This window comes from Argiope bruennichi, chromosome 8, assembly GCF_947563725.1.
Source record: "Argiope bruennichi chromosome 8, qqArgBrue1.1, whole genome shotgun sequence".
NCBI lineage: Eukaryota > Metazoa > Arthropoda > Arachnida > Araneae > Araneidae > Argiope > Argiope bruennichi.
This window is the reverse complement of record NC_079158.1, coordinates 66155107-66182690: the sequence shown is the minus strand read 5'-3', so window position 1 is coordinate 66182690 and position 27584 is coordinate 66155107. Positions and strand designations below refer to the sequence as shown.

The 27584-nt window shown below is 28.2% G+C and overlaps 1 protein-coding gene across 2 annotated transcripts in view; it reads right to left on the bottom strand.

Moving 5' to 3' along the window:
• LOC129981733 (soluble guanylate cyclase 88E-like) overlaps nucleotides 1-27584 on the bottom strand; it is a 283599-nt gene that overhangs the window by 74620 nt on the left and 181395 nt on the right. For both annotated transcript variants that reach the window (XM_056092694.1, XM_056092695.1), the window contains exon 4: nucleotides 9882-10008. In XM_056092694.1, coding sequence (XP_055948669.1) covers nucleotides 9882-10008 — 127 coding nt within the window. The remainder of the gene's footprint in view (nucleotides 1-9881; nucleotides 10009-27584) is intronic.

Here is a 27584-nt window from a genome sequence, read left to right as displayed (position 1 = left end):
ATTCAAAAATAAAAATATTTTACATTTTTCAAGAAATTTATCACGAATATATTTATTATTAATTGCTGCTTTTTTTATTGCCATTGTATTTATCATGTTGATTATAATTTGTTAGACGTCATTTATGGAATTATTTTGTTCTGCTTTTGTAAATTTGTATTCCATTAAACTTATATTGCACATTTTATCCGATGTACTTCTTCTTTTACTTATTTAGTGAGCAAATAACCCCTTTTAGCATTTCCATTTTAAGTTTTTGGTTCCCTGTTCTATCTTAACCTTTCTTAATTTTTCTAACTCTTAGATTTTGTCCTATCATTTTAGAACCAACTAATAGACTAATATTTCAAATATTTTAAATTTATTCTTCATTATGAGTAAAAAGTTTCAAGACTCTTTGATTTATTGCCTCATAAAGAATCCGAAAACTTCCCCTTTTTAGTAACTCAACACTTAATTAACAAACAATCCTTTGACTATACATTACACAAACATGTTTATTATTTTAATTACCTAGAAAGATTATTTTAAAGAAATTATCGAGACTATCATTCCACTTCAGTTCTTTCGCGAAAATATTACTCTTCCTAAGAAAACGATCTCATAAATGTCAAGAGAATTTGAAGTATGGCAGCACTTTTCAACTCGACTCAACTTCTTTTCTTCCTGAAATTGCTAAAAATACTGAAGAGTTCTTCTCAACAAAAACTATCGACATAATTTAATAGAAAGACAGAGTCTTCTATGAAAACAGATTTTTTTTTGTGCATCATTTCTTTCATCTTTCTAGAAATATACCTTTTATATTTGCTTATTCAAATGAGAACTCAAATTAAGGAGTTTCTTAATATAATATTTTACTGAAGCGATACTTGTCCTTTTTATTTTCTTTTGATGTTTATATTTATGTAATTTAAGCATTTTTCAGTGTCGTAGAGGAGCATTTTCTTTAACAAGCCATCGGCATAATTTTATAAAAATTATATTGATTGTGCAGCGATATATTTACTATCAAAAATGGAACAATGGAAAGAGTGCTTGGATTTATTTTTGAAAATGTATATTCAATGCATCTTCAATATTTTACATCAGACTTCCAAAACTTCGTTAAATTTGTTCATGTGGATGCAAATATAATAATTTTAAACCGTAAGACAAAAAGGATTTTGTACGTGATCGATTGAACAAAATCAAAGCCCGGTATAAAATTTTAGATCTGTTGTTTCTAAAATTTATACTAACTTTTTCGCTCAATATAAGGAAACTAAACACAAAAGTAACATATGAAAAATTATACGATAAAATAAAAGGGAGAAAATTCCCGTTTATTTTCTCAGGAAATAACATAGATTTTAGTCTAACATTCTTCTAAACAATTTAAACCTTTAATATTTTGAATAAAGCTATAAAAGCAATGCAAAAAGCTATCCCAATTAATTTAATAAATGTATGCATTTCCTTTTTAATGAAATGCATACCGTTGTTTAACATTTCTGGGACGTAAATAATAAAGTTCCTTGAAATTTATTTTTACAATAAAGAAACCAATAATTGCCGTTAAAAATAATAAATTCATTTTTTATATACATGAATATAATAAATGAACCTATGCTTTTATTTAAATTGGAAAATGATAAAAGAAGAAAAACGTCTTGTACTCCATTTTATTTAAAATCGTATCTTTCGAAGCATTAAGAAATAAAAAGGATTCGAATATATATCAGTTTTCTATTTTCTTAAATTTATGAGATATGCGACTTCTTGAAATATTAATTTCAAAGTTAAAAATATCTTCTCCTAATTTATATTGCTATTTACTATTTTCTTAAAGATTGTCTGAAAGTTTCTTTCTGAATTTATTTTGAATATATTACATTCATTTTATCTTCAATTTTCGTAATAGCAATAGAAATTAGCTAAATTTAAAATAGTGAGATTGAATTTCGGGTTGCCAATATATATATATATATATATATATATATATATATATATATATATATATATATATATATATATATATATATATATATATATTTACAGGGTTATCGAGAAATAAGTTACCCATTTCAGAGAACTCTAAATTGCGTTCTTTTGATCCAAATGAGATAAAATTTGAACTACAGATTATTTAGATAATGCTCTTTACATTTATAAAATAAAAAAATACTACAAAAATTCAACATTAGGTGGCGTTGTTATACACATAAAACCATTTAATATGGTTTATAATTGTTAAATGAAGTAAAATTAAAATTGTTCCATATGTCCGCCTTCATTTTCAACAGTATGCTCTAATCAGAGAACCTATATTTTCTATAGATGGTGGCAGTGAGTTTGCCAGAATAGTAAGAATATGGCGCCGAACGTTGTCCTTCAGATCTAGCAGAGAGGTTGGCCTTTGACGGTAGATATTGTCCTTCAAATAACCCCACAACCGAATGTCTCAAGGGGTAATGCCCTGCGAGCGAGGAGGCCATGCTATTGGGAAATGACAGCTGATAGTTCGTGCTTCTGTGAAATGCTCAATTAACAATCGCTTTACACGACGATCAATATGAGGTGGAGCACCATCCTGCATGAAAATGATATCTTGAAGACATTTACGCTGTAGAAGAGTTGGGATTACAAAATGCATCTGCACATCATGGTACCATTGTCCTGTGAAGGAAAAGGTTTGGATTCCATTTGAGGTTATCTCTTCAAAGAAATACGGTAATAATAAAGGTAGTTGTAAAACCACTGTCACTTTTTCAGAATGCAAGGGTTGTTCCTGGATAACCTGAGGGCTTTCCTCTGCCCAAATTCGACAGTTGTGGTTGTTAACTTGCTCATTGAGGCAAAAGTGGGCCTCATCACTCCACAGAATGTCCCATGGCCAAGTTGTGTCAACCACCATTCGAGCAAGAAAATGAAGTGCAAAAGTTTTGCGGACCTCTAAGTCCCCGTCCTGCAGCGGGTGCACATACTTGATTTTGTATGAATAAACATGCAAAATCTGCAGTACGATTTTTCGTACAGTTGAATACGGCATATCCAGAACACTGGAAAATACTGGCAAACTCACACTATTATGCGGCGACTGACTGCTGGATTTAACGAGCGTAGTCGCAACATTTTTGATGCTAGAAGACGGGATTTTTTTTTCGTTCTCTACCTGAAAGAATGCCAAGTTGCCCAGTTTTTTCAAATTTCTGCATCATCTTGCGTAGGGCACCTGGAGACATTGGAAATCTTCGTATCTGCTTCATACGACGAAATTCCTTTAGATCTGCAACGGTATCTTGTTGGTTCTGGTAGAACAATTTCACCAGTAGCACTTTTTCTTGCAACGTGGGCATGGCGAACAGAGAAGAAACTAATGTTTGTGCAGAATCCACCTTCTATTTATCCAAAGAAAAATGGTAATAGACGTGCGCTGTAACGCAAATTATGTTTCACATTTTCAATATATGCAAATAAATGCCGTTTGTGTTACAGCGCCATCTATTGGTGAATTTTTGTACTATTTTTTATTTAATAAATGTAAAGCGCATCATTTGGATAATCTGTAGTTCAAATTTTATGTTATTTGAACCAATAGAACGTATTTTAGAGTCCCGTGGAGTGAGTAACTTATTTCTTGCTAACCCGGTATATATATATATATGTTAGCTAAAATTAATAAACAAAGTAAACTTGCTTAAACGATACATATAGTTATAATTTAATTAACAATATCTCAATACTGTTCCACTCGAATGATTTCATAATTTTTTTCTCTGAGATATTTCATTCTTTTTATTTCCTTATTTCTCAAAATGAAACTTGTGATTTTCAAAACCTTATAATTTACCTTTATTATTTATTAATTTCGAAAATTATAAAGCCCTATAAAGATATATTCCTTGACAACTGATAAAATCTTATCAAAAATGATGTATACTATATTTGTCACGTAAATAATTAGGACAGTTGCGCTGATTTTTGATTCGAGCCGTATTAATGGAAAAGATCGATTATAAAAACCAGTGTAATGTTATGATTTTGATAATAAGTTCAAATAATAAAATATGGTTAAAAGGAAATGATCGTTTCTTTCCAAACATTATTATTATGTTTTTTTGGGGTAAATGGTAATAATTATTTCTATCATTCCTCTAATCATAAATTATTGATTAAAAAACAAAATTCACAAATCTGAACTAAAAAAATTATTTCTATAAAATTGTTTATAAACAGGCTTTGTATTTTTAAATACTTGTTCGATAGAAGAGAACGAAAAAAAAAAAAAGAGAGTGGCTCTTTTAATTAGTCATTTTTCAGTTAAACCCTAGACAGATATGCATGCAAAGTTTGAAAAAATGCATGCCCAATTATTTAAACCAATTTCTTCCAAATTTGTTTTTATCCTTTTCTTAATTTTTGAAAAAAGGCAAACTGGGCAGATGAAGATGGTTTGAGATAGTAATATTTTATTGAGATAATAATATGCCAAAGTAAAAGAAGACTTAAATTATCCTCAACTGAATGAGGCAGTACGATGCCTTTTCATTATATCATAACACTCGGTTTATCCTATAGGATACTATTTTACACAATGATCGAAATGAAACAGGAACAGCTTTGATATTTTCTGAGCAAAAATTAGAAGTTGAACCACAACGAAATCTTATAAACATATATTTTTTTTTATTGTACGATTCAGAAAGATTTCATATTAAGAACAAAATTCAGAATAGATTCAGAACAAAAAATATCATAGCTCGGTCAAAAGTATAAAAAATGATGTGGTATAACAAATTTGCATAGAATTTCTTTACCTTTCTTTCAAGAAGCAATTTCTCACAGAATTAAGATTTTAAAACTTACAGCAAGAGAGAATTGAGAATTAACATCATTGCTTATCAAATTCCTGAAAATTGATTTGCTTATCAAAATCAATTAATTAATTCACAATTAATCAATTGTTAATTAACATTGCTTCTGACATGATGAAACCAATTTAACAAATAGAACAAATGGAAATGGAGAATGATTATACATTTTGAAAATTACTAGAAAATTCGCAGTGAACCTTTGATGGTTGGTTGGTTGGTTGTGAGTTTTAGTGGCGCAAGAGCCAACCTTGGCTAAACTGCGCCAACTGAAAACTGAAGCCTTGACGGAGCCTCAAATCAATGGAAATATTGAGATCTGATAAGCAACAACAGATGAATATAAGAGCTTCTAAATAACTTTCAGCTTTCTCTTAAAAGTAAAATTATAGCGATATTTTTTTATTCGGTTAGAAGCACTATTTCTTAATTATTGAAGAAAATATAAATTTTTTCCTTTTGAAATTAAAATTGGGCACTTAAGAGAATGTGTGTACAAAATTTGTGACCCAGCCTATGGTTTTAATGCATATGCTAAACCCTTCTATTCAATTTTCACCTCCCTGTTTGTTTTTTAAATCTGGCCTGAATATTTACAGATTTTAAAAGTAATGGATATATATTTGAACAAAATTCAGTTTTAAACACTAGTAATCAACATTATTCGCAAGGAAATTCTGCACTTGAGGAGAAATTGTTGAGTCCTATGAAGTTTTATTTTATTTTTTTATTTCACTTGCTTTAAAATGCGTTTCTATACGTGTTATGGCCATTCAGTGGTGAAGCGGTGATATATAACTTTTTAAGTTTTGAAATGCGCTGATTATAATAAGTCAGGAGAAACGAAATATTGCGTTAAAATCCCCAAAGACTTAGATTTCATTTTGAAACATTTGAAAGGAGAAATAACTATAGCTTCCAGTTAAATACTGGTTACTATCAATAGAAATAAAACCGAAACGCTCAGTTTTTGTTTTTGCAGAAATATATGCAACTGAATAGATCCTTTTTTTCAAATTACGCACATAAATATTTTGAAATATATCCAAAGTTTTATCAAAAGCTTCTTGATAACTATTTAAATAATAATTTGTTATTAATTAAAATTATATTTCCACTGCCAAATGCACGGAATCTGAAATCCACAGCAAATATGTCACGAGTCTGAGATTTGTTTAATAAGCTGAATTTAAAATACGGAAAACATGAGATATTCAAAGAAGAATTATTTTACCTCTTAGATTATGAAATTTTTCTCTTCAAAATCAGAATTGTTTTGAGGTTTCCTATTACTTAAAGATAATTCAAACTTAAATGTCTGCTAACTGGGAATTGAAACTCATGATTCAAAATGGCTGTTTTCCTTTTATATGTTGCAAACACATATTTCCTCATAGCAATTAGCTAAATTCTACGTCATTTCTTAAAAATTATTAATAGCCCACTAAAAGATTAGTTTTCGAATTTAAAAAAATTCATTTGTGGGGTGCTTGGGCTATTTTGTGAGAAACTACTAAATATTAAAAAGTTTTGGTGCAGCAAAATTTCTTATTTTACTAGAAATAAAAATGTGGACTATAAAAAGATTTTGTGCGTTATAGCATTCATATAAAAGAATTTTCTGAATTAAAATGTTATATATACTGATTATTTTTAAAACATACGGGTATTACTGGTATATGTTTAATAAACGGTATTTTCAAGCGCATTTCTTTTTTGTTCTGATATTTTCCTAATTCTACGATCATTCGTCATCAATAAAAACACATAAAAACAGTCTTTCCCGATCAAAAAAAAAAATTTTTTTTTAAAGTTTTATAGCTTTTTTATTGTAGAAAGTTCTATATGTTAAACAGGCACGAAAATAATCTTACATTTTTCTATTTTAGGTAGAATTAGAATTCTCCAATATAAATACTGTATATATATATATTCCTTTTCCTAAATCGACAAGTGTGAAAGAAATCCTTATCAGAATCTCTTAGAAAAATCACTAACGTGAAAAATACTTGTCATTTTGCTCTGATCTATTGTAAAGGAAGTGAATGAATAAATTGAAGAGTAATTTTTTAATTATGTATATATAGTTATTACTGATACTATTATTATTTATTTTAATATGTATTAATGATCAAATGAGATCATTAAAAATATTAAAATAACTTGTATTGTACATATACTTATACATAATCTTAACATATACTTTAACATATATTGTACATATACTTATACATAATCATATACATAATCTTAACATAATATATTTGCATTTGTAAAAATTCAAATGAAATTTTTTTTAACTAAAACTGTTTATATATAGAGATAGATAGATTGATATAGATATATATACACCCATCCTCCCTCCTAATATTAAATTTCATTTGCGAGTTATTTACTAATATTACTATTTCCAATGAAAGAATTAAAAGTGATGATGAAACATGAAAAGTGATGATTAGGGATGCAATACCGGTATACCGAATACCGGTATTTTGAGCCATTTGCACAATTTTGTAATACCGGTATTCACAAGTTTAAATACCGGTTTTTCGGTATTTACTAGAAATTTTTAAAATTGTTTCCACTATATGTTCAGGGATCGCGAACATAGCAAAATAGTATACGTTTTTGTTTTTATGTCTTCATAACGGGCGAAATTAATTAGTTAATTAATGGCTTAATTAATTGCTTAAATCTAAATTAGCGAAACAGGGATTATCCCTGAAAGAAAATATTGTATCCATAACGACTGATGGAGCAACAATTACGAAAAAAGTTGGAAAGTTGATGGGTGCAAATCAGCAGTTGTGCTATGCTCATGGAATTCAATTAGGAGTAATAGATGTGTTATACCAAAAAAATAAAGAAGAATCCAAATACTGTGGATATAGAAATTTCGGATTCCAACTTTGAAAAGAGTAAGAGTGCGAGTGATATTGACAATGAAGATAATGACAATGTAATTGTTGAAGAAGATATTGCTAATGAGGATGAAATATTAACCTATCAAGAATTGCTTCCTATAATTTATAAAGTTCGAAAAATTGTTAAGATATTTAAAAAGGGTATATTAACAAAATATATACTAACTGAAAATAAAACAGAATATATGTTAATATTAGATTCTAAAACACGTTAGAACAGTTTACTCCTAACGATGGAACGATTTTTGAAACTGGGAAATCCAATCAAAAAAGCAATAATCGACTTAAACCTGTTAATTAATTTTACTGATAGTAAATTCGACTTAATATTCAGAACTATATCAGCTCTAATTCCAATAAAACTGACTATTGAGGCATTATGTCGGAGAGATTTTAATTTTTTAACAGATAATGCAACAATAAATTTCATGTTGCAGTCACTGAAAGAACAGCACACATCACTATCTGAAGAATTATATATTACATTGAAAAATCTCACAGAAGAAAGGCATTCCGAAATAAAAAAATGTCTTATGGTATTTACATAATTATAATGATTTTAAAAATGAAAATGAAAAAGAAGAAAAGAAAATAACCAATTCAAATCTGATTAAGTTTAGAGTAAATTTTCTTAAAATTTTGTACCCACAAACCTATCCACATTCAGAAGAATTCGGTTCAATTATCGAAGATTATGATGTCATTACTGTCGATAGTGAAAAGGAATTGTCTCTTGAACAAAAATTAGAATTAGCGATAAATAAAATTTCAACGAACTAAAATACAATACAGAAATCAGCTATATCCAAAACCATCCGACGGGAAATCGATTTATTTGAGGATGAGAGATTTAGAGGTAAATACTTGGAAAAAATATATTGCGCATTGCTAACAGTACCACCAACTAGCGTAGATGCCGAAAGAGCGTTTTGGACAGCTGGTAATTTTTCCACAAAATTACTTTTGAGGCTTAATGACAGTACAATTGATGCATTATGTTTTTTAAGATCACATTTCAAAAATTTGTAATAGTACCACAGACTGAACAGTGTTATTTACACTTTTTTTTGTGATAAATAAGATGTTTCTTTACTTTTTTGTGATTATATACTGTTATAATTTATAAGTTACAAATTATTTTTTGTGATATTTACACTCACTAACAAAACTGGCAAATAAAACAAAGAAACACTTGTGTTTTCTTTCATTTTCTAAAATTTCCAATACCGGTATTAAAACCGGTATCCCGGTATTAAGATTTAAAAAATACCGAATACCGGTATTGAAATTTTGGTCCGGTATTGCAATCCCTAGTGATGATGGAATAAAATAAGTACAATTTCTTGATAAAATGAAATTCTGCTTCATGTTGCTTTTTTTAACAAAAGTATTCTTTCCTTCTAAAACCGTTCATTTTTATCGAATTTATTTTATTTATTCCTTACAATCTAAGTAATGCAACAATGTTGTGATTTTCTTTTATTAATATTAAACGGTTAAAGCTGGTTTTTTAAAATTATTATTTTAAGTATTTAGTTTCCTTTGCATTTAGTTAACGGTGATAACTTGTCATATTTGGTCCTTTACCTTTATCATGCACTTTTAGTTATTTATTTCAATAAACTATAATATAGTGAGAGTATTCTTTTTTTAATTTCTTATTAATATTTTTTTCCAAATTTATACTCAGTTAAAGAACAATTAATTTTCCCGTTTCTTTACAGATTTACAGGAAATTTTGATAGCTATTAAAATTTCGAAGCATTCTATCACTTAAGATTTTAAATAAATCATCTGTAAGTAAATTCGAATGTTGGATAATTTTTTTATTTCTAATGAATTTGCATTCAGCATTTGGTGACACTTCTAACTTCCCATTTTTTTGTTTTTCTGCCAAAAATTTAAATTTAAACTCGATATTTATTTATGCTTAAATGACATGATAAATATTAAATTATTTTTATTCTGAATGCTAATGACAGACAACTAATTTAGTAATACAAATCATTTTACTACGGTTTGTTTTATGTTTTAATTAAGATTTTTTCTCTGTCTTAAAGATACATTTTCTTCCGGCTGTGTATGAATGAAAAATTTCTCTTACTTGTATCATCGTCGTTGAATTCCGAATCATAGCTTTTTGTGGAACCTGTTTCTAGAAGACGTTCTTCTTTCGGCTTCAGGGGATCCACGGAACATAATTCGAAGATGTTATTCGTATGACTATGAATCTGAAAAAGAAACACTTGAATGATTACATGATATTTAATTAAATTAACAACTTCTTTCTCCATCTTTAAAAAGGAAAAAAGAAAAACACGAATATGTAAAATACAGAAAAATCTCGAACACGAAAAAATACAAACGCATTTTAATACGATTAAACATCTACAGAGAATTCAAATGGGTTCCGAACAAACTTTAAGAGCAGAATGAGCTTTCATAAACTAATGAATTTCTTGTAGTTATGTAGGGTCATGAGCAACAAACTAATCAACTTTATGTTGGAATTTCATGTAGGAAATTAACAACGTCGCTTTCCATTCTGAAAAAGGCATAAAAGAACACGAATACGGAAAAAAAAATACAAATATAGAAAATACAGAAATCTTACAAACGCAAAAAAATACAAATACATTTTAATACGAATTAAACATTTACAGAGGATTCAAAAAGTATCCGAACAAATTATAAGAAAAAGACGAGCTTGCGCAAACTAATCAATTTCACGTAGGAATCTTTAGGAAAACGAACATAAAATTTACTCTGACTTCAAAGTTTCATGTTCACGCGTATATTATACTAAATCAAGTATATGCCCTTTTACCTTTACAACCAATCACAATACAATTTTTTAAATACAATTTGATAATTGAACCAGGCACACAATGAAAAAAAATCTAGTTTTACAGTGTAAGCAATACAAGCAATTACAGTGTTGCAAAATCATTCATTGACGAAGATTTCTTAAGAAACCTTAACGGTGTAAAATATTTTTAAAATAAAAAAAAGTAAATATCTGCGTAACGCTCATAACTTATAAGGAGTTATTGAGATAAACAATATAACGCATTCTGTTATGTGTATTTTCATCAGGAATGAGTTCAGATGCAGTAGCGATAGTTGTTTTTTTAGAATTACAGAAAGACCGCAAGCTACCAATAACCAAAAAACTACGATGAATGCCGAGAGTGAGAGATTCAGATTTACCAAGCTTTCGATGCAAATATTTTAAGGCTTATTTTTTCGATATGAATATATCACAGGTCTATCATTGCCTTTAAGCATCACAATCATTAGACTTCCCAAATGCAAATTAGTATTTGTTTGTGACTTCAAACTTTGGAAAAATTTAGAAGTATTTCGTATTTAACATAATTTATTATATCCTGACCAATCAATCAATCGATTTCATCCATATTGATGAAATAGTAACTGAACAAAATTATTTATTTATTATTTATTTGGATCCAAATTATTTTACCATCTATTAAAATACTAGCCGCCTTTGGCGACCAGCCGGTTTGCCAATCTTAATGTTCGTTTAAATTTTAATAAATAACATTTTACGCAATTCCTACTTTAATAGATTCTTCATCAAAATATTTTAAAACTTCAAATTTTGATAGTCATATAATTCACTCATAATATTATAAAGGCCTTCAGTCATAACGTAATATGTATCTCTCTAATTTTCTGTCAGCTCCCGTAGAATTTATGCTTTAAATTAAAGTGGAAAGAATTAATCTGCAATTAATATAATAATATTTTTTACCGAAACAAAGCATTTTTTTATAATATGATTACTGATGAGTCACTGAGCGTTTAAACTTTATGGGCACTAAAGAATATCTTTCTTAATTTATGTTATATCTCAAGAATTTGTCAACAAAATTTTCTCAGATTCATCATGAACAGATCGATTATTTAACAATGTTTAATTTTAAATGCATCAAACACTAAGAAAATAAAATGAATCGTTTAAAATAATCGGTCGAAAACAGGTTTAAAAAACTACTTAAAAAACGATGTACTTAAAACTATAAGCATATACAAAAAATATATAACTAACATAAATACTATTTAATTACAAAAGCATGCAACTAACCTAAAAATAATTTAATTCAAGAATCACCCGCTGATAATATTGTCAACAATCAGAACACAATGCGCATGCGTGAATTTTCAACGCCAGTTACGGTAACTCAAATGCGTGAATTTTTCTACGCCAGTTGGGGTAACGCTATATAGATTAGACATTTTTAATTTCCTTTATTCTGTGTTATTTTAATTCAAAAGTACTTCAGAATGAATCTGAAAGATCGATTAATTAACAATGTTTAATTTTAAATGCATGAAACATTAAGAAATAAACAGAATCGTTTGAAATAATCGGCCGAAAAATGTTAACCCTAGCCTCATTACTGTTGGGGGAAAAAAAAAACTGAAGCCTTACTCATTTGGCGTTGGAAAAAATGAAAAGATTTTTTGGCGGAAAAGTTAGTTTTTAATTAATAATTAAAATTCTAATTAAAAATTCAAAAAAGGGACCCCAGGTGCACATCCCCGATCTCTAAGGTATACATGTACCAAATTTGGTAGCTATAGGTCAAACGGTCTGGCCTGTAGAGCGCCAACACACACACATTGAGCTTTATATAAGTATAGATAATTGCAATTTGAGTAATATCTGTTGATTACAAAAAAATGAATTAGGGTTACGTGAAGTAATTAGGACAAAGGAGTTATTGGAAATGGCGAATAAAATGTACATGAAAAAGGCCTTAACCAATTGGAAAGCATGTATTTTAGGAGAAAAACATGTCTTCCCGCTTTTTAGATTATTATATAACGTTTATTTACTCTGGTTGCAAATATGTTCAGTAAAAATATTCTAAAATTTCAGAAAATTTTATTATTCACTCCTTACTCAGTTAATATTCAAACCAAGTTGCAGAAATATAAACTTCTTGGATCTGTAGGGTGTAACAGTTATGAGGAAATAACTTTTCTTTTTGAATTTTCTCCCGAAAAAAAGGTTAATGTTCACAATTTACCTAGGCAATTCCCATAGCAGGGAGGTAAGGAACAGATTTTTAACTAAACCAAAAGTTATATTTTTATCATTTAGTCATTTCTTTGAAAATTCTAGACAACAAGGGTCGTGGTGGCCTGGTGGTCGGGTCTAGGCTTCAGAATTGTAGGTTTTATGTTCGAGACACGACAGCACCGAAGATACGATGGGTAAGTGTGTCTGGTGCGAGTCAAATCTGTTGTGGCCAAACGTCCTCCCCCTAGTGTGGCTTGGAAGTTTGGAGAGAGGTATGCTCAAGTGTCGCCCTCGTCATCTGAATGCAGCTCAAAATTACGTCTACCGTCCCCAAAAGCCCTAATGTTGCTTTAAAACGGGACGTTAATAAAACAAAAAAGTGCTTTTTTAACATGTTAAAAGCTTGTTCAAACTATAAAAATGAATTAAAACACGAACTACAGCATGCCGAAATTTTTATTAATCAAATCATTTGCATAATTTGATATTTCTGTCTCGAAGAGAACCTTTTACCCCTTTTTACCATGCTATTAATGAACCATTTGATAAAAACTCCGATGGCTATCAAAAATTCGTGCATTTTGGCTGAGTGAGTTTTGATCCCGTATGATAAAAAGAGCATGCAAAATGTTGTTATGAAATGAAGCAAATATTTTGGGACGAAGTTTTGCACATATAATCATTTGTTTCAACAAGGCTTATTTATTTACGTTTGCGTCTTGTGAAAAACAACAAATCTGTCGGCCCCTGATAACCATTCCCCAAGTGGTCGTCACTTGTCGGTTATCGCTGCCATATGATTTTTAAAAAAGTTTATCACGAAGTTCAGTTCCCCTAAAAGGGAAATACCAAATAAATTCTAAAGGAAACTTTAAAGTTTAACCGTTAATGTAGGATGCTGGGGGGGGGGTGCACCTTAAGAATTCGATTACTTTAAACAGACGTCGAATTTTTTGGTAAAGCCCCAAGGTCAATATATGGTTCCCATGTCGCCTGAGCAAGCATTTTAGAATTACGTTTTATCAACATATCACGGAAAGGTATGTTCCACATGACATCATTGTATAACAGGACAAAATATATATTTTTTACAAAATCGTAAATTAAGATTGTTAAATGATCAGACAATAATGGTACTATTTTAAAGTTTAAAAAAGTATTTATAATGCAAGTATACTCAATACACTCATATCTACTCTATGAGTAAATTAAAAGATCGAAATACCGCAATAGCATAGGAGCGAGCCATGATAGAGTCCTAACGGTCATTACTGGCTATGGTCAAACCTACTCATAGGAGGCATGTCCTGTCATCTGCAGGTGATGACTGGAACCCACACCATTATTATCTCCACCAGAATGGCGAGAACTGAGAGATATCGGAGGATTAACATTACAGTTTTTGAGATGCTTCCTGGTGGGATTTATTTATAAATAATCGTCTTCGACGATCAACTGTTAGCCGGTGATATTGTTTATACTGAATGTTATTTAAATCGTTTAGATGTAGCTTCATGCGAGTGATTCGGGACACATTCAGATATTAAAGTCGTACTATTTTAATTGTCCAACTTCTGTGAATTGGGAACACGAATCTTTCAAATGCCCATAGTTCCATTCCATAGTATCGCATTACTATTAAAAATTTAAATGTTCAGTTTTTTTTTATCTTCTGAATTTCAGGCAATGTAACTTCACTATTTTCTTCATCCTTTGAATCATGCAGATATTAAACAGATACCTTCTTCTTTAGCTTTCAAAAATGGAAGAAAATCATGCAGTTACATATTAGATGAAACAATGAAAATGGTTTGAATTTCAGAGCAACAATGTAATCTACTATTGCCAATAAATAATAATAATTTTAATAAATTCCGAAATTGTGTAAAAGTTTGCACAATTATCAAATTATTCTTGAATCTGATATCTTGTATTAATTATTCTGAAAATAATTCTAACATCAATGACATTTAAAAAAAAAAACTTTGAAAATTTTCTAAAGGTGTATAATTCAGTTTTGTGCTATAATAATTTCGGAAGTTATCGCGGAAAAATGCCAAAAAATTATGCTTGATTTTTAATTGATTATTGTTTTGAAAAAATTGCTCCGAAATGTGCGTTTCCACCCTTCAGTTCTGTATGCGCCAAATTTCACATTGTGTGTCAAACTGTCTGATTTGTAGAGCTCCAATGCACACACAAATCTTTATTGTTAATAGAGATGTAAAAATTTCTTTAATTTAGAAATTAATTTTATGAAACATTGAATGAAAAAAAATTTAAATATAAACTTTGTTTAGAGTGTCGATATTAGTTTTTTTCTATATTATTTTTTAGTACTTTCATGCTATGCATTAAAAGATATAATATTAATAATTGCATTTATGCTAGCCATATTGTAAGAATTTTATAAAGAAGGCAAAGAAATACATAAAACTTCATTTATTGAAGTACATAATAAAATTAATTAGTAGCAAGTACATTATGATTGATTAAGAAATTCGAATACTTATTAAGATTATAAATTATTTTTGGTCTAGACATTTCTATTAGATTAATAAATACGTTTGGGGTTAATCATCTATTTAATAATGAGAAATTCAATAAGAATTTAAAACGTAAATGTTGATTCTAATTAATATATTAATTAAAAATAGTCCTCAAATTTTAGTTAAATTAATAACTTCAGTTAAATTAGAAAAGCGAAACTACTTAACTAAATAATTAGGTTATTAAAATGTTTAGCATAAATATTACATTTAAAGCTTCATTATGATTCTTTATGTCTCTGAATAGAAAGCTTTCTATATCCGCTTAAGGAAGCTATTTGAAAAGATTTAAGAGCAAGTATGCAATCTTGAAATTCAATACTTGTTTTGATTAAAATATTTTTAATAAAACATATGGCACTAAACTATACGTTTAGAACATTTTCAAAAAAAAAAATCGTTTCTGGATTAAAATTTTGCTTTTTGAAATTAATCAGCTAAAATGTAAATTCTGAAATCCTTTTGAAGATACAAAATAGAATGAAAGGGAATATTTTACCGGAAAAGCTTGTTCAAATAAAGTGATTCGACGAAATAAAATGATGCTTGAAAAATTTGTTCTAGAAGTAACTTCTCTACAAAAGATGGAAAGATGAATGAGATATTTGGCCTTAATATGTGCATTCATTACTAATTAAAACTATTAAGAATGTCCGAATTAATAACAGAATATAAAAAAAGTGCTTTATTTATATTTAAAAACTCCTTCCTACGAGTAGTTTAGATTCTATTTACAGATAAATTTCATAGAAATAAATATACAAGTAATTAAATTAATAAAATAATTAATAAAAATAATTTAATTAATTTATAAATTCATTGTTGTTTTTTCATTGAAGACGTTATTAAAGTTTATCGTAAAACAGACTTTCCTAGTCTGCATTAATGAAAACAAATTAGCAGCAATCTCAAGAGATTTGTTAATCCAAGACTTTTAATCTATGAAAAGAATTCTGCATATTCTTGTATGTAACCGCGTAGTTGCAAAAAGAACTTGTTCTGAAAAAACTCCTTAAATTGAATTAAAAATTACGACAATGATCATGAATTCTTATCAGCAATTTCGAGACCTACAAAGAAAAATTCGACATACTTTTAAATAATAAAGAATATTAATTTGATAAATATTTACCAAATCTAAAAAATAAAATGTATCTTAATAAAATAAAAATTCCTCTTAAAAATAAAAGAAATTGAAGATAAAAAAATTCCTCTTAAAAATAAAAGAAATTGAAGATAAAAAAAATCCTTTTATTAAATAAAAATATTAAAATTTCTCTTACTGTAGATTTATTAAGTTATTGGAACTTGTTAGCTTATATTTTTATGTAAACAAAGCAACAGCAATCTTTTGGCGAAAATTTATTTCTTCTTTTCTTGTTTAATTGTTGAGTTATGCCATTTTATATTTTATAATTTTAGCAGTTTTATATTTTAAAAGATTTATCCAAATAAACAACATTGATTAACCATGTTTAAAAATATGCATATACATATTTATTTTTATAATTGAATCTTTTATGTGTTTTATATACTTACATTAAAATATTATATAAAAATTATATTCCTTTATTTGTGAATAATTTTTTTCCTTCCAATTCTTTCTGTTCCGGACACACATCGTTAATTGACTGTCATTAAATGTTTCTATACACGTTCTTCTATAATTTATTAATCAGTTCTGATAACTGTGTGTTCGCGTATATTCCTATTCATAATGTATTTTAAAATGGGTTTACACTCGGCCAGTCCTAAGACGGTCAGTAAGACAACGCATGCGCAGAAAGGAAATTTCATAAGATCGATTCACGCATTCCATGCTTGGTTACAAATGGCCGTTTTGGTGTCCCTGAATTTTTCTTTTTCACTGCGCATCGTATTAAAATGATAAGTAATTACACAAAAAAACGCGGTAAAATAAAAAAAAAGGTCAACATACCTAAATTTAGAAAACTATAGAAAAAAAAATGGCAAATAAAATGGTAAAAAAGCCTCTTATTAGAAAGAACAATGTACAAAAAATGTTGGAATTAATCTATGATAAGTAATCAATTTTTTCACGCAAAAAAACACCGAAAAAAAACTTCCCCGCCAAATTCTACAAATGCATGCGCTGTATTGTAAGGGGGAAAAAATGCAATGCAGCGGCATGTTGTTGTCCCGTCGGGACAAGTACTTGCCATTTTCCGAACAGCATTTTTCAGCCTTCCTACGCATGCTCTTCATACTGGCCGTCTTATAACTGGCCGAGTGTAAACCCACTTTTAATGGTTTTATCAAATCAATTAGCTGTGGAAATAAATGATTCGTTAATGAAAGATATTGCTTTATTATCGAATACAGCTTAAATGCAGCAGCATTAAGAACCACACATGCTCTGTTCTTATTATAACTATAACTCCTTCTTTGAAAGTAAATTAAGAATTTCTCATTTTAAAGTAAAAGTAACACATTTAGCAACTTATGCGATTGTTCAAAAGAATTATGTACTTATTAATTAAATTCTATTGTAAGGAATCTGAATGATATTAAGAAATAACGATAAGAACTTTAGAGTGATAACTAAGAAATTAAAAAAAAATTCTTTCAGAAAAAGGTTACCTCACGTAAAGAAATCATAATCTGCCATCTTAAATAAGTTTTTTAAAGAGAGAGAGAAAAAAAAGGAAAGTTTGTAAAGAAAGATTTTTAGTATATTTTATTTTTCTGAGAGCATATGGCAATATCATAGTAGGTATCTAAGGCCGAAACAGAAATAATTTCGAAAAAAAAAACCCTTTAATCCATTAGATTGGCAATGGAATATGAAATTCTCGGTCTTTTTACAAAAGCAAAGTTAATATAAATATTGTCAATTGCAGCCCTAAATTTTTTCCTAAAGCTGGACATAGCAGGATCATATGTTGGCGCTTAAAGTAATTCTTTGCGGATCTGTGTAATTTTTAAAAGAACTTAATTGATATTCGTTTAATAAATTCCGAAACCTGTTCAATTTGCAAGTCACTATGAAGTACTTTCATTCTTATGTATCAGGCTGAATTAACAATTATTAAATAATTATTAGCATTAAGAAAATTTATTATATGTTTATTTTGGAAAACTTGCAATTTTTAAAGTTTTGGGAACCGGAATTTGAGAACCGTGCATCAATTTCTAATTAAAATTCCTTTACAGAGCAGAAGCGTGAGCCATTTTAAGACCAAAAACAATCTAGTAAGTTTCAAATATCTGAGGAAGAATTTTCCTCTTTGCTGATTCTCCCTCTTTCACAAATTAGTGGATAATTGGGAGTTATACACGGAAATAAATATTAAAGACTTTATTAGAGATTGCAAGTAAATATTCTGTGCACCAGATGATGATTAAATTAATAAGCAGTGATCTTGAGAAAATTAATAAGCAACAGCTTCTTCCACATAAAAATACATTAAAATTTTCCAATAAAAAATGTTGTCAAACACATATTATCACTACTAATACCATCTTAAAATAAACTGATTAAAACTCCTTTTATTTTAATCTTCCTATTCTATACTAAAAGGCATTTGTTTTCATAAGAGTAATAAAAAGTTTTTTGTGCTGTATAGATAATGAAAATCGATATCTCATAAAATGAAAGAAGCCAGAAGAATTTAAAAGAAGAAAAAAAAAGGAAAGATGATTATAGTTTTGTTGCAGCAGATGGCTAGCAACAAAGACAAATATAATCTGAAGTGATGTAAACTGCATTTCCGGTATCTTAGTGGGTCCTCAAAATTTCAAGAGCGGCTGCGTAACTTTTATTCAGAGATTTTTGTTTTAAGATGTATCACATTTTAACTCTCCAAAGTTTCTTAGAAGAGCATTTCACTTCAAGACCGAATAAATATTATAGGATTCTTATACAACACAAATGTGCGTTGAGTTTTCGTTTAGAGATTTAAGGATTAAAATATGTATTTGCTTTAAAATATTTGTAATAAATTTGATGAATATTATGCTGAAAAACAATGACGTATAAGCTTATAATACAGTGTCAGTATTTATAAACATTTGTCAAATTTTGGATGAATGGCTGAATATCGAAGAATTAATAAAAATATATTAATGAACTACTAAGGCTTATCTATTAAACCATATCAAATGAAAACAAAATGAAATATTTTACTTAGTTTTTTTTATTTGTTAAATTTTTATAATTTATAAAATATTTTATAACCGAAATATTTTATAAAATATGAAATATTCTGAAGTTGAAGGAAAGCTTTTCCTTCAATTTTCATGCAAACTTCTTCAACTTCTTTGGATGATAAAATAATAGGATAATATCAATACTTTGTCAAGTATAATTGATCAAGTTCCTGTATATTTCCTTATGTTCGCTTAGTACTTAGGATATTTATAACATTTAGCACTAACTTCAATAATATTGTGTACAAACATGGATACCAGGTAATTTGTAGTTAGATAAATTCTTAAAAAAATACATATTCACAAAGTTAAAAAAAAATGTTAATACAAAATAAATCATGAACATGTTAAAACTATGAAACTAAATTGATAATTTTATTAAAGAGAGGTCTCATAATGTGCTCTTCCTAGCAGCTCAAAATATCTAATTCAGTGACTGAAAAAAATTCAACAGCAAAATTCTGGTTGAGTTAACATTCCAAATAACCTCTTTTTCCTTTCATAGATTATCACTTACTTAGTGAATGAAAAAGAAAGATCATGGACATCAGTTGGGATTTTACAAATAAGTATTTGGTAAAAAAATTTAGCCATGGAGAGAAAAACTAATATATACCAATATGATAATAACTGGCCTATTATATAACTCCACAATGTTTAAATATGATTTCTAAAATAATGTGACATATAGAAATTGATAATCAAATTTCGAATTTCAATGAAAATTCACGGATTCGAATTCAAGTATAAAGGAAAAGAGTAATATTTAAATGAACTACTATTTTACATATAGGTTAACACAGTTAAGAAATGTCAATTCAATGCAACAAAAATAGGCAATATTTTGCATATAGGTTAACAGAGTTAAGAAATGTTATGCAACAAAAATAGGTCAATAAATGGTCGTTAAAAGCAACTAATCGTATTATAAATAAATCAATCAAAACTCCTAACTATTTAATTCGAAGCATCGTTCCATGATAAAGCATTAGGCTTGGTTCACCTATTCTTGTTCTTCGTTCTGTTTGATTGCATAAGTTATGCCATTTTTATATAATGATTTTTTATAGCATTTAATCGACTAAATCTCAATAAATAATCGAATCATACTACAGCACTGTATGGATGTCTAGAAAATATCACCATTGTATAATTCTGTAGTTAAACTTTAATTGCAATTACCATAAAATTGGAAAAAATGAAAAATTCCATCAGATGCATGCTTTAAAATTTAAACTTATCTTTTAAATACGCAACAAAGTCCCATTGTGAAATATTTGTAGCAACAATGAAAACAATTTTTGTTTCATTACAAAAAAGAAAATTATTTCCACTTATAATAAAAGCGAATTTGTGTATACAATTTTTCTTTTTGCAAGATCGACAATTCGACTTACAGTTGGCACATTCGACAAATATACATAAAAGGGTAAGAATATGCATTTTTAAATTTATTTTTTAAAAATTTTAAATTGAATTAAAATTAAAAGTGAAACGAGTTTTGGCATTGCTCCTTATTATTCCCGAAAATATGATGGCACAAAATTCATTTGTAAAACCCTAAAAAAATGTTTATTAATGATATTAATTAATAGTCCAGTATTTTTTCCTGAATTTTAGCAATCTTTTTAAAAATACATTTTTGCATAATTTTTAACAATAATTTTCATTGTTATAATGAAAATGAAACCACTCTCATTGTTTTATCAAATATTTAATCGCATACTTTTTTCCTATAAGTTAAGAAGCAAGATTCTGGTAATTATTAGGCAGTTTCGGCAAAAAAACCAGAGAATGAAATTTCTACAAAAAAAACTTGAATATTAAAATAGATTATGTAATTTTTATTAGCGCTGTGATATCTTGGGAACCGACTCCATTAAGATGGTTTAAGTTCAAAAAAAGAACAAATAAAAAGATATTAAAATAACCCACTTCAACGTCTTCTCATAATTCATGTTTAAAAATACTTTGAATAAGTCATTCAAGCAAGATATGCATAAGAGAATTAATTAAAATTAATTAATTGAACCTCCAAACAATTAGATAGGTTCTAAAAGAGACTAGAATTTAATAATATATTAAAACTTACGAAAAATTAGATGGCAACGAATTTAGTATCATTGAAAAGATAATTTGAAATTTAAAATGTTGTGCTAAAAATTTAAATTATTTGCATGCTATAATACTTCTGAAAATTATACCAAAAAAAACTTCAAAATTTCGTTTAATATTTAATTAATTAAAAGCATGAATAACTCTCTTTGACAACAGCACTCAGATGTAGATTCTCATCCAATTTTTTTTTTTAATTTTCGATTAAATAATCTGCCTATAGAGTGTTGCTATCCGTATGATCTTACATCACTTAATATAGAGTAAAAATGTAAACATTAAAAAAATCATAACAAGTTAAAATAATTTCTGTAGACTCTGTTCTCAATCAAAAAATCTGCAGATAGTATTTCTGAATCAAATTTATTTAAGAAAGTATAATGCTGAAAATATATATTAGTCAATTCTCCTGACTCTCAGATGTGACTTTAACTTAAACTTAGCCGAGAAATAATCTTTAATTGCACACAGGAAGAGAATTGATCCTTTTGTCTTGGTAACCATATGAATTCCTTCATGCCATCCAAATTCAGTTACAAAAGAAAGCGTATCATTTCGTCATGGCAACCATATGATTTATTTCTTCCGATTCACTGTGGTATGATTCCTTTTTCGGTTACTAATTGGATTGAAATGGCTATTATCTATTTACAAATTCAAGTTCAATGAAAAAGTTAAAGCCAAAGTTCACTGCTTATGCTACAGCATCCACATATGTATAAATATATATTTAATAATTTTTTTAAATGATTCATGTTTATTTATTTATTTTTACATTTCATGGTTACATAAAACACAGTTGAGAAGACGGTTTTCCGGCAAAGACATTCGTATATGGTTTTTTTTCTTGTTGTATAAACAAACGTTGGCCTTATTTCATTCAAGGCAATACAAACATCTGGTTTTATGGGTTTTCCTCTAGGAATAACATTTGGGTATTCATATCTCCAATATGCTAAATTCTTATGAGAACGAAGGTCATTGGATAAAAGGTTTATGTTTCGATCTGTTCATATGGTTAAGAAAAGGTTGCTCAGAAGCTTCAGAACTTTTTTCGTTCAAAGTTAACTGGGAAAATGTATACATAGCACATATTAGAACTACAGATGAATAATTTTCAAACCATGAACCAAAAAGGTTTCGAATTTATCAATATTGTGTCTCGAGTTTACAGAATCAGTTTCATAGATTGTAGATCAGTTTCATAGATAGGCTTTATAAGCATCAATTCCACATATATCATATATGCCGATTACAATCTAGCAAGACAAATATAATCACAGCCAATAGTAGTATTATAAAATGAAAATGAAAGAAGACTTTTATTAATAAATGCTAATTTCTAAAAAGGACAAGAAAATGAACTTGCTTAATCTATTTTTAAGAATTATAAAGAAATATTCTTAATTTACTTTGAATTTTAAATAGTGTAATAAATAAAGAACGATTTCAAAAAGATATTTGTTACTCTTTTGTTTGATAATAGTTATTGAAAGCTGTAACAGAAAAGCTCTTTTGTTTCTTAAAACATTGATTATTATTAACACTGAAGCCAATCAAAGCCAGTTCGTTTGAAAATCATCCAAAAAGATGTTCAGTGGACTTATTAATTCAAATATTAAATGTATTGATTTTCGATGGAATTGGATATATAAGGGTCGGTAGCTATTTTCTAAACTTTAAAAATAGATACTAATATATATCAATATTTATTTGATATACATGATGACGTATTTGTAGATTCTTTTTTTAACACATAGAAAAAAACACAAATAACATAAAAGCAATAAATACAATTTATTGTATCTTATACAAATTTTTAATAATAACGTCTATATTGATCCTGTATGCTTAATTTAATCGCGGCCAATAACAGGTTTCTAAATTATCAGAGATAAACATATATTTCCAATTGGTAAAACGTTTTAAATAATCATATTTAATAAGGTTAATAAATTTGCTGCCGAAAAAATTCCAAAATTTAAATTTTTATATGGTTACATTCAGTAAAATATTTTTGATATATTAATATAAATATAGCTGAATTCTTCTTCGAACTGCTTTAAAATGAATTGAATTAACATGTTTGCATTTCCTGATTAAAGAAAAATAAACAATCGCCTAGAGGAAAGGTCGCGTGTTGATTGGTAGATATTATGAGACGTGGCTGGTCAAGTAGTCTAAAATTTAAAAAAAAATCTATTTGAAGATTAAATATCAGTACTTTCTCAGTAATTCGCACAGTATTATTTTATTTTATTAATTGTGATCGGTAGACATAAAATTTCATCATTTTTTCCGGTGTATATTTATTAATTCACACACACACACACACACACACACACACACACACACACACACACACACACACACACACACACACACACACACACACACACACACACACACACACACACACACACACACACACACACACACACACACACACACACACACACACACACACACACACACACACACACACACACACACACACACACACACACACATATATATATAGAGAGAGAGATTTAAAACATCATCGAAATACATATTTATATTTTTAGAAAAACACTAAATGAGCATTAATGTAGTGAATTCTCAATAAATAGTCATTTTTGAGAATTATTAAATTAATTACAATTTAGAAGTTTCATAAATAACATTATTTTTATTATACTAACTGGTTTTGTTTAGTTAATTAGGTATATTTAATTCAATAATCTTACAAAAAAAATTAAATTATTATGAATACTTGTTTAATGGAATAATAAAATTAAATTTACTGTTTAGAAAATCCTTTAAATTTTCAACAATAAAGGAAATAAAATTTAGAGTATGCAATAAAAGAAAGAGAAGTTACAAGATTATTAAAAGGTTAAAAAGGAACTTTTATTGTACTTGATATGTGACACAAATTTGTCTTTAATAATATTATTTTATCTCTTTATTCTAATTAACTAAAAACAGAAGTAACAGTATTTGCATTTAAATAGCTTTGATGCCTCGCTGTTTAAAAACATAATGGAAAATCAATAAAGCTAAAACTCGTCTAGCATTTTTTATGAGCTTTATTTTAACAAGGAACATTAAAGCAAAAATTTTCGACTATTCGAAATATGAAAAATCAAAGCTACGAGTTTTTAATAAATGTTATTTTTAAATCATACCTATAAAAAGGCTTTATGTATTATGAAATATAATTTAAAACCTCTCAAAAAATAGAGATAAATTCTTTTAACAAAAATTCTTAAATTCTTAATAAACAAAAAGCATCGATAAAAAGTAATTTTATTAAAACAATTACAATAATTTGGGAAATAGTTATTTACATACATTCACCAACTGTTTCAAGTGGTTTCTTTAAAGTTGTAACACTCAAAAGAATATTAAAAAATAGCTTATTCTCCTTTTATTTCTGAAATATCTGCATAGTGAAACTTGAAATATGGAACATGTAAAGAGAATTTTGTATGAAAGAGATAAAATCTAAGAGGTAAGTTTGTATAAGAGTTGTTTGTTATAATACTCTCACTTGTATATGAAACGTATAAAGAGAGAGAGCATTATAACTGTCAAAATATCTGATCATAGTATCTTGATAAAGATCCAGACTGACCTCCCTAAGTCCAAAGAGCACGTTTTGGACTATGTCTGTCTGTCTGCTTATGAATACGATAATTAAGAAACGCAAAAATCTATATGGATTCAAATTTTCACCTGCATTCCTTCGTGTTAAATAATTTTACCAACGTACTATCTACATAATTTTGTCATCAGTTGTGTATTAAATTTTGGACCAGTTCCGCCGATGGAGTGATTGGTTTATATATTCACTTGAATGTGAAAGCAGTTATGCGGCAATGTAGCCAAGACAGTTCATTTGTGTCCAAATGCAGTTCTAATCGGTGAAAAAAAAAAGGCTCCCAAAGATATGCTCAGGTTTCTTCATTATATTATGAAACGAAAAAATATGCCATTCTGTCTCACTATACGCGTAAGTAAGATGGAAGGCAATCATACTTGAGGATATCTGCAATCTTTCAAGTATTTGCCACCTCTGTCCCTATACAACTTCATTTCCATTGTATATCCAGGGATTCAGAAGACATAAAGAGAAATGCTAAGTACAAAGAGAATTAATGCTAGATTGCTTAAGCATCAAAGAACTAAGAAAGTCGAGAGAAGAGACTCTTGTTGGTCTATATGATATTCCAATGCCATTCATTGCACACTATAAGGGTAAGCACTGTAAGGGTTAGCAGATTTTAAGCTTTGGAAAAAAGATCAAACTCTAAAACTCTTGTAATTTGCCAGAATTTTGCGTTATTGCTAAAATTTTTAATCATCTTTAGCCAATAAATAAATGAATATATATATGCTGGAGGATATACCAATCAGGTTATTTGTTTTTGATCTAAAGTGCTTAAAAAATGGACTTATTTAGAACAAAATGTTCTAGATTTTCTTAAATGCTTGAGAAAATATTAAAATTATATTTTTTTTCTACGACATATTAAATTTTTGCTTAAATTTCATTTGAAGATGTTAAAAAAATGCTTCAGATATCCTTATTTAAAAAAAGATCCTAGAAGGTAGTTGAATTCCTTAACACTAAATTTGTAGAATTTTTTTTCAATAACATTTGGATAAAATTCGTTAAGGAGAAAACTTCGCCTGTTTGTCCGTATGTACGATAAATCAAAAACGGGAACAAATTTTGGTATCCACATTTTTTTAAATCAAAACTGTAGGGAATGTATTAATTTTGGACCCAAGCGGTCAAAAGGGAGGATGGATTCATTGCAGGTCTGATTAATTGTCACTTATATATGAGCATGATAATCTAAAAATAAATGAAATTTGTATGTGGTTTTCTAGCAAAATGTTAGGAACGATTAAAATTTTACATTAAAAGTAAGGGTTGAGAGTACATGGGTAACATAAAAGTACATATGTTATACTAATACATAAAAGTAAGGGTTCTTTATTACATTATGAAGCCTAAAACGCGGCATACTGTTTTATGAAACGCGGCAGTCGAGAAGGGAGTGGTGAAATTCAAGCTTGGAAACTATCTTGTTTTTTAAAGGTTTACCGCCTTCTCTACTCAAGCTCACTCCTACATATTACATTCAAGGGATACAGAGGAGGACAGAAAGACAGTAGAAAAATGTTTCAAATCCAGGAGATTATCTAAAATAGATAAGTAACATAATTTGGCAGATATAGACATGAAGCAAATTTGGAATTAACTTGAATTTTTTTTCCACGGACGAGGGGCGTGATTTGTGCAATGGATAGACCAGTGGAAAAATGGAAAGTGTGAAAAATTCTTCCTTTAATGCTTTTACTGAGATATCCGTTTAGGGATTTCTTTGATAGTGTTGATTCAGGACAGGGAATCTTAACTATTTTTGAAGACATTACGTGGTGTTAGGAATTTTTATCCTTTCGCTTTTTTCCTTGAGAAATAATTAAATGAAAAATGAGATTTAAACAAAAAAATAAGTTAAAATGTGAAAATAAAGTAGCATGGGCTAACTTAAGATTATATATATATATTAGTTTAATTATACAGAAAAGTTGAAGGGGAACAATTCAGCTTATTAAATTACGTGTTCAAACAAATGAAAGATTAAATTTTCAGCCTAAAATTAATACCAATGGCATGCATGATAGTGTATAATTAGATGAATAATTATAGTTGGATAAGGAGTCATTTCACACATAAATAATCTTATTTTAGGACGATTATAAGCAATTATTTATTCTGTAGACAAATCGAAATTAATATTGACTCTTGTACCGTCAAATTATTAAATCTTCCGCTTTTGGATCAGCGGAATACCTTTCAATAGGAATGTAATCAGCGTTCCTATGAAAAGGTAAACGTTATTTTCTATATGTATTATGGATTAAT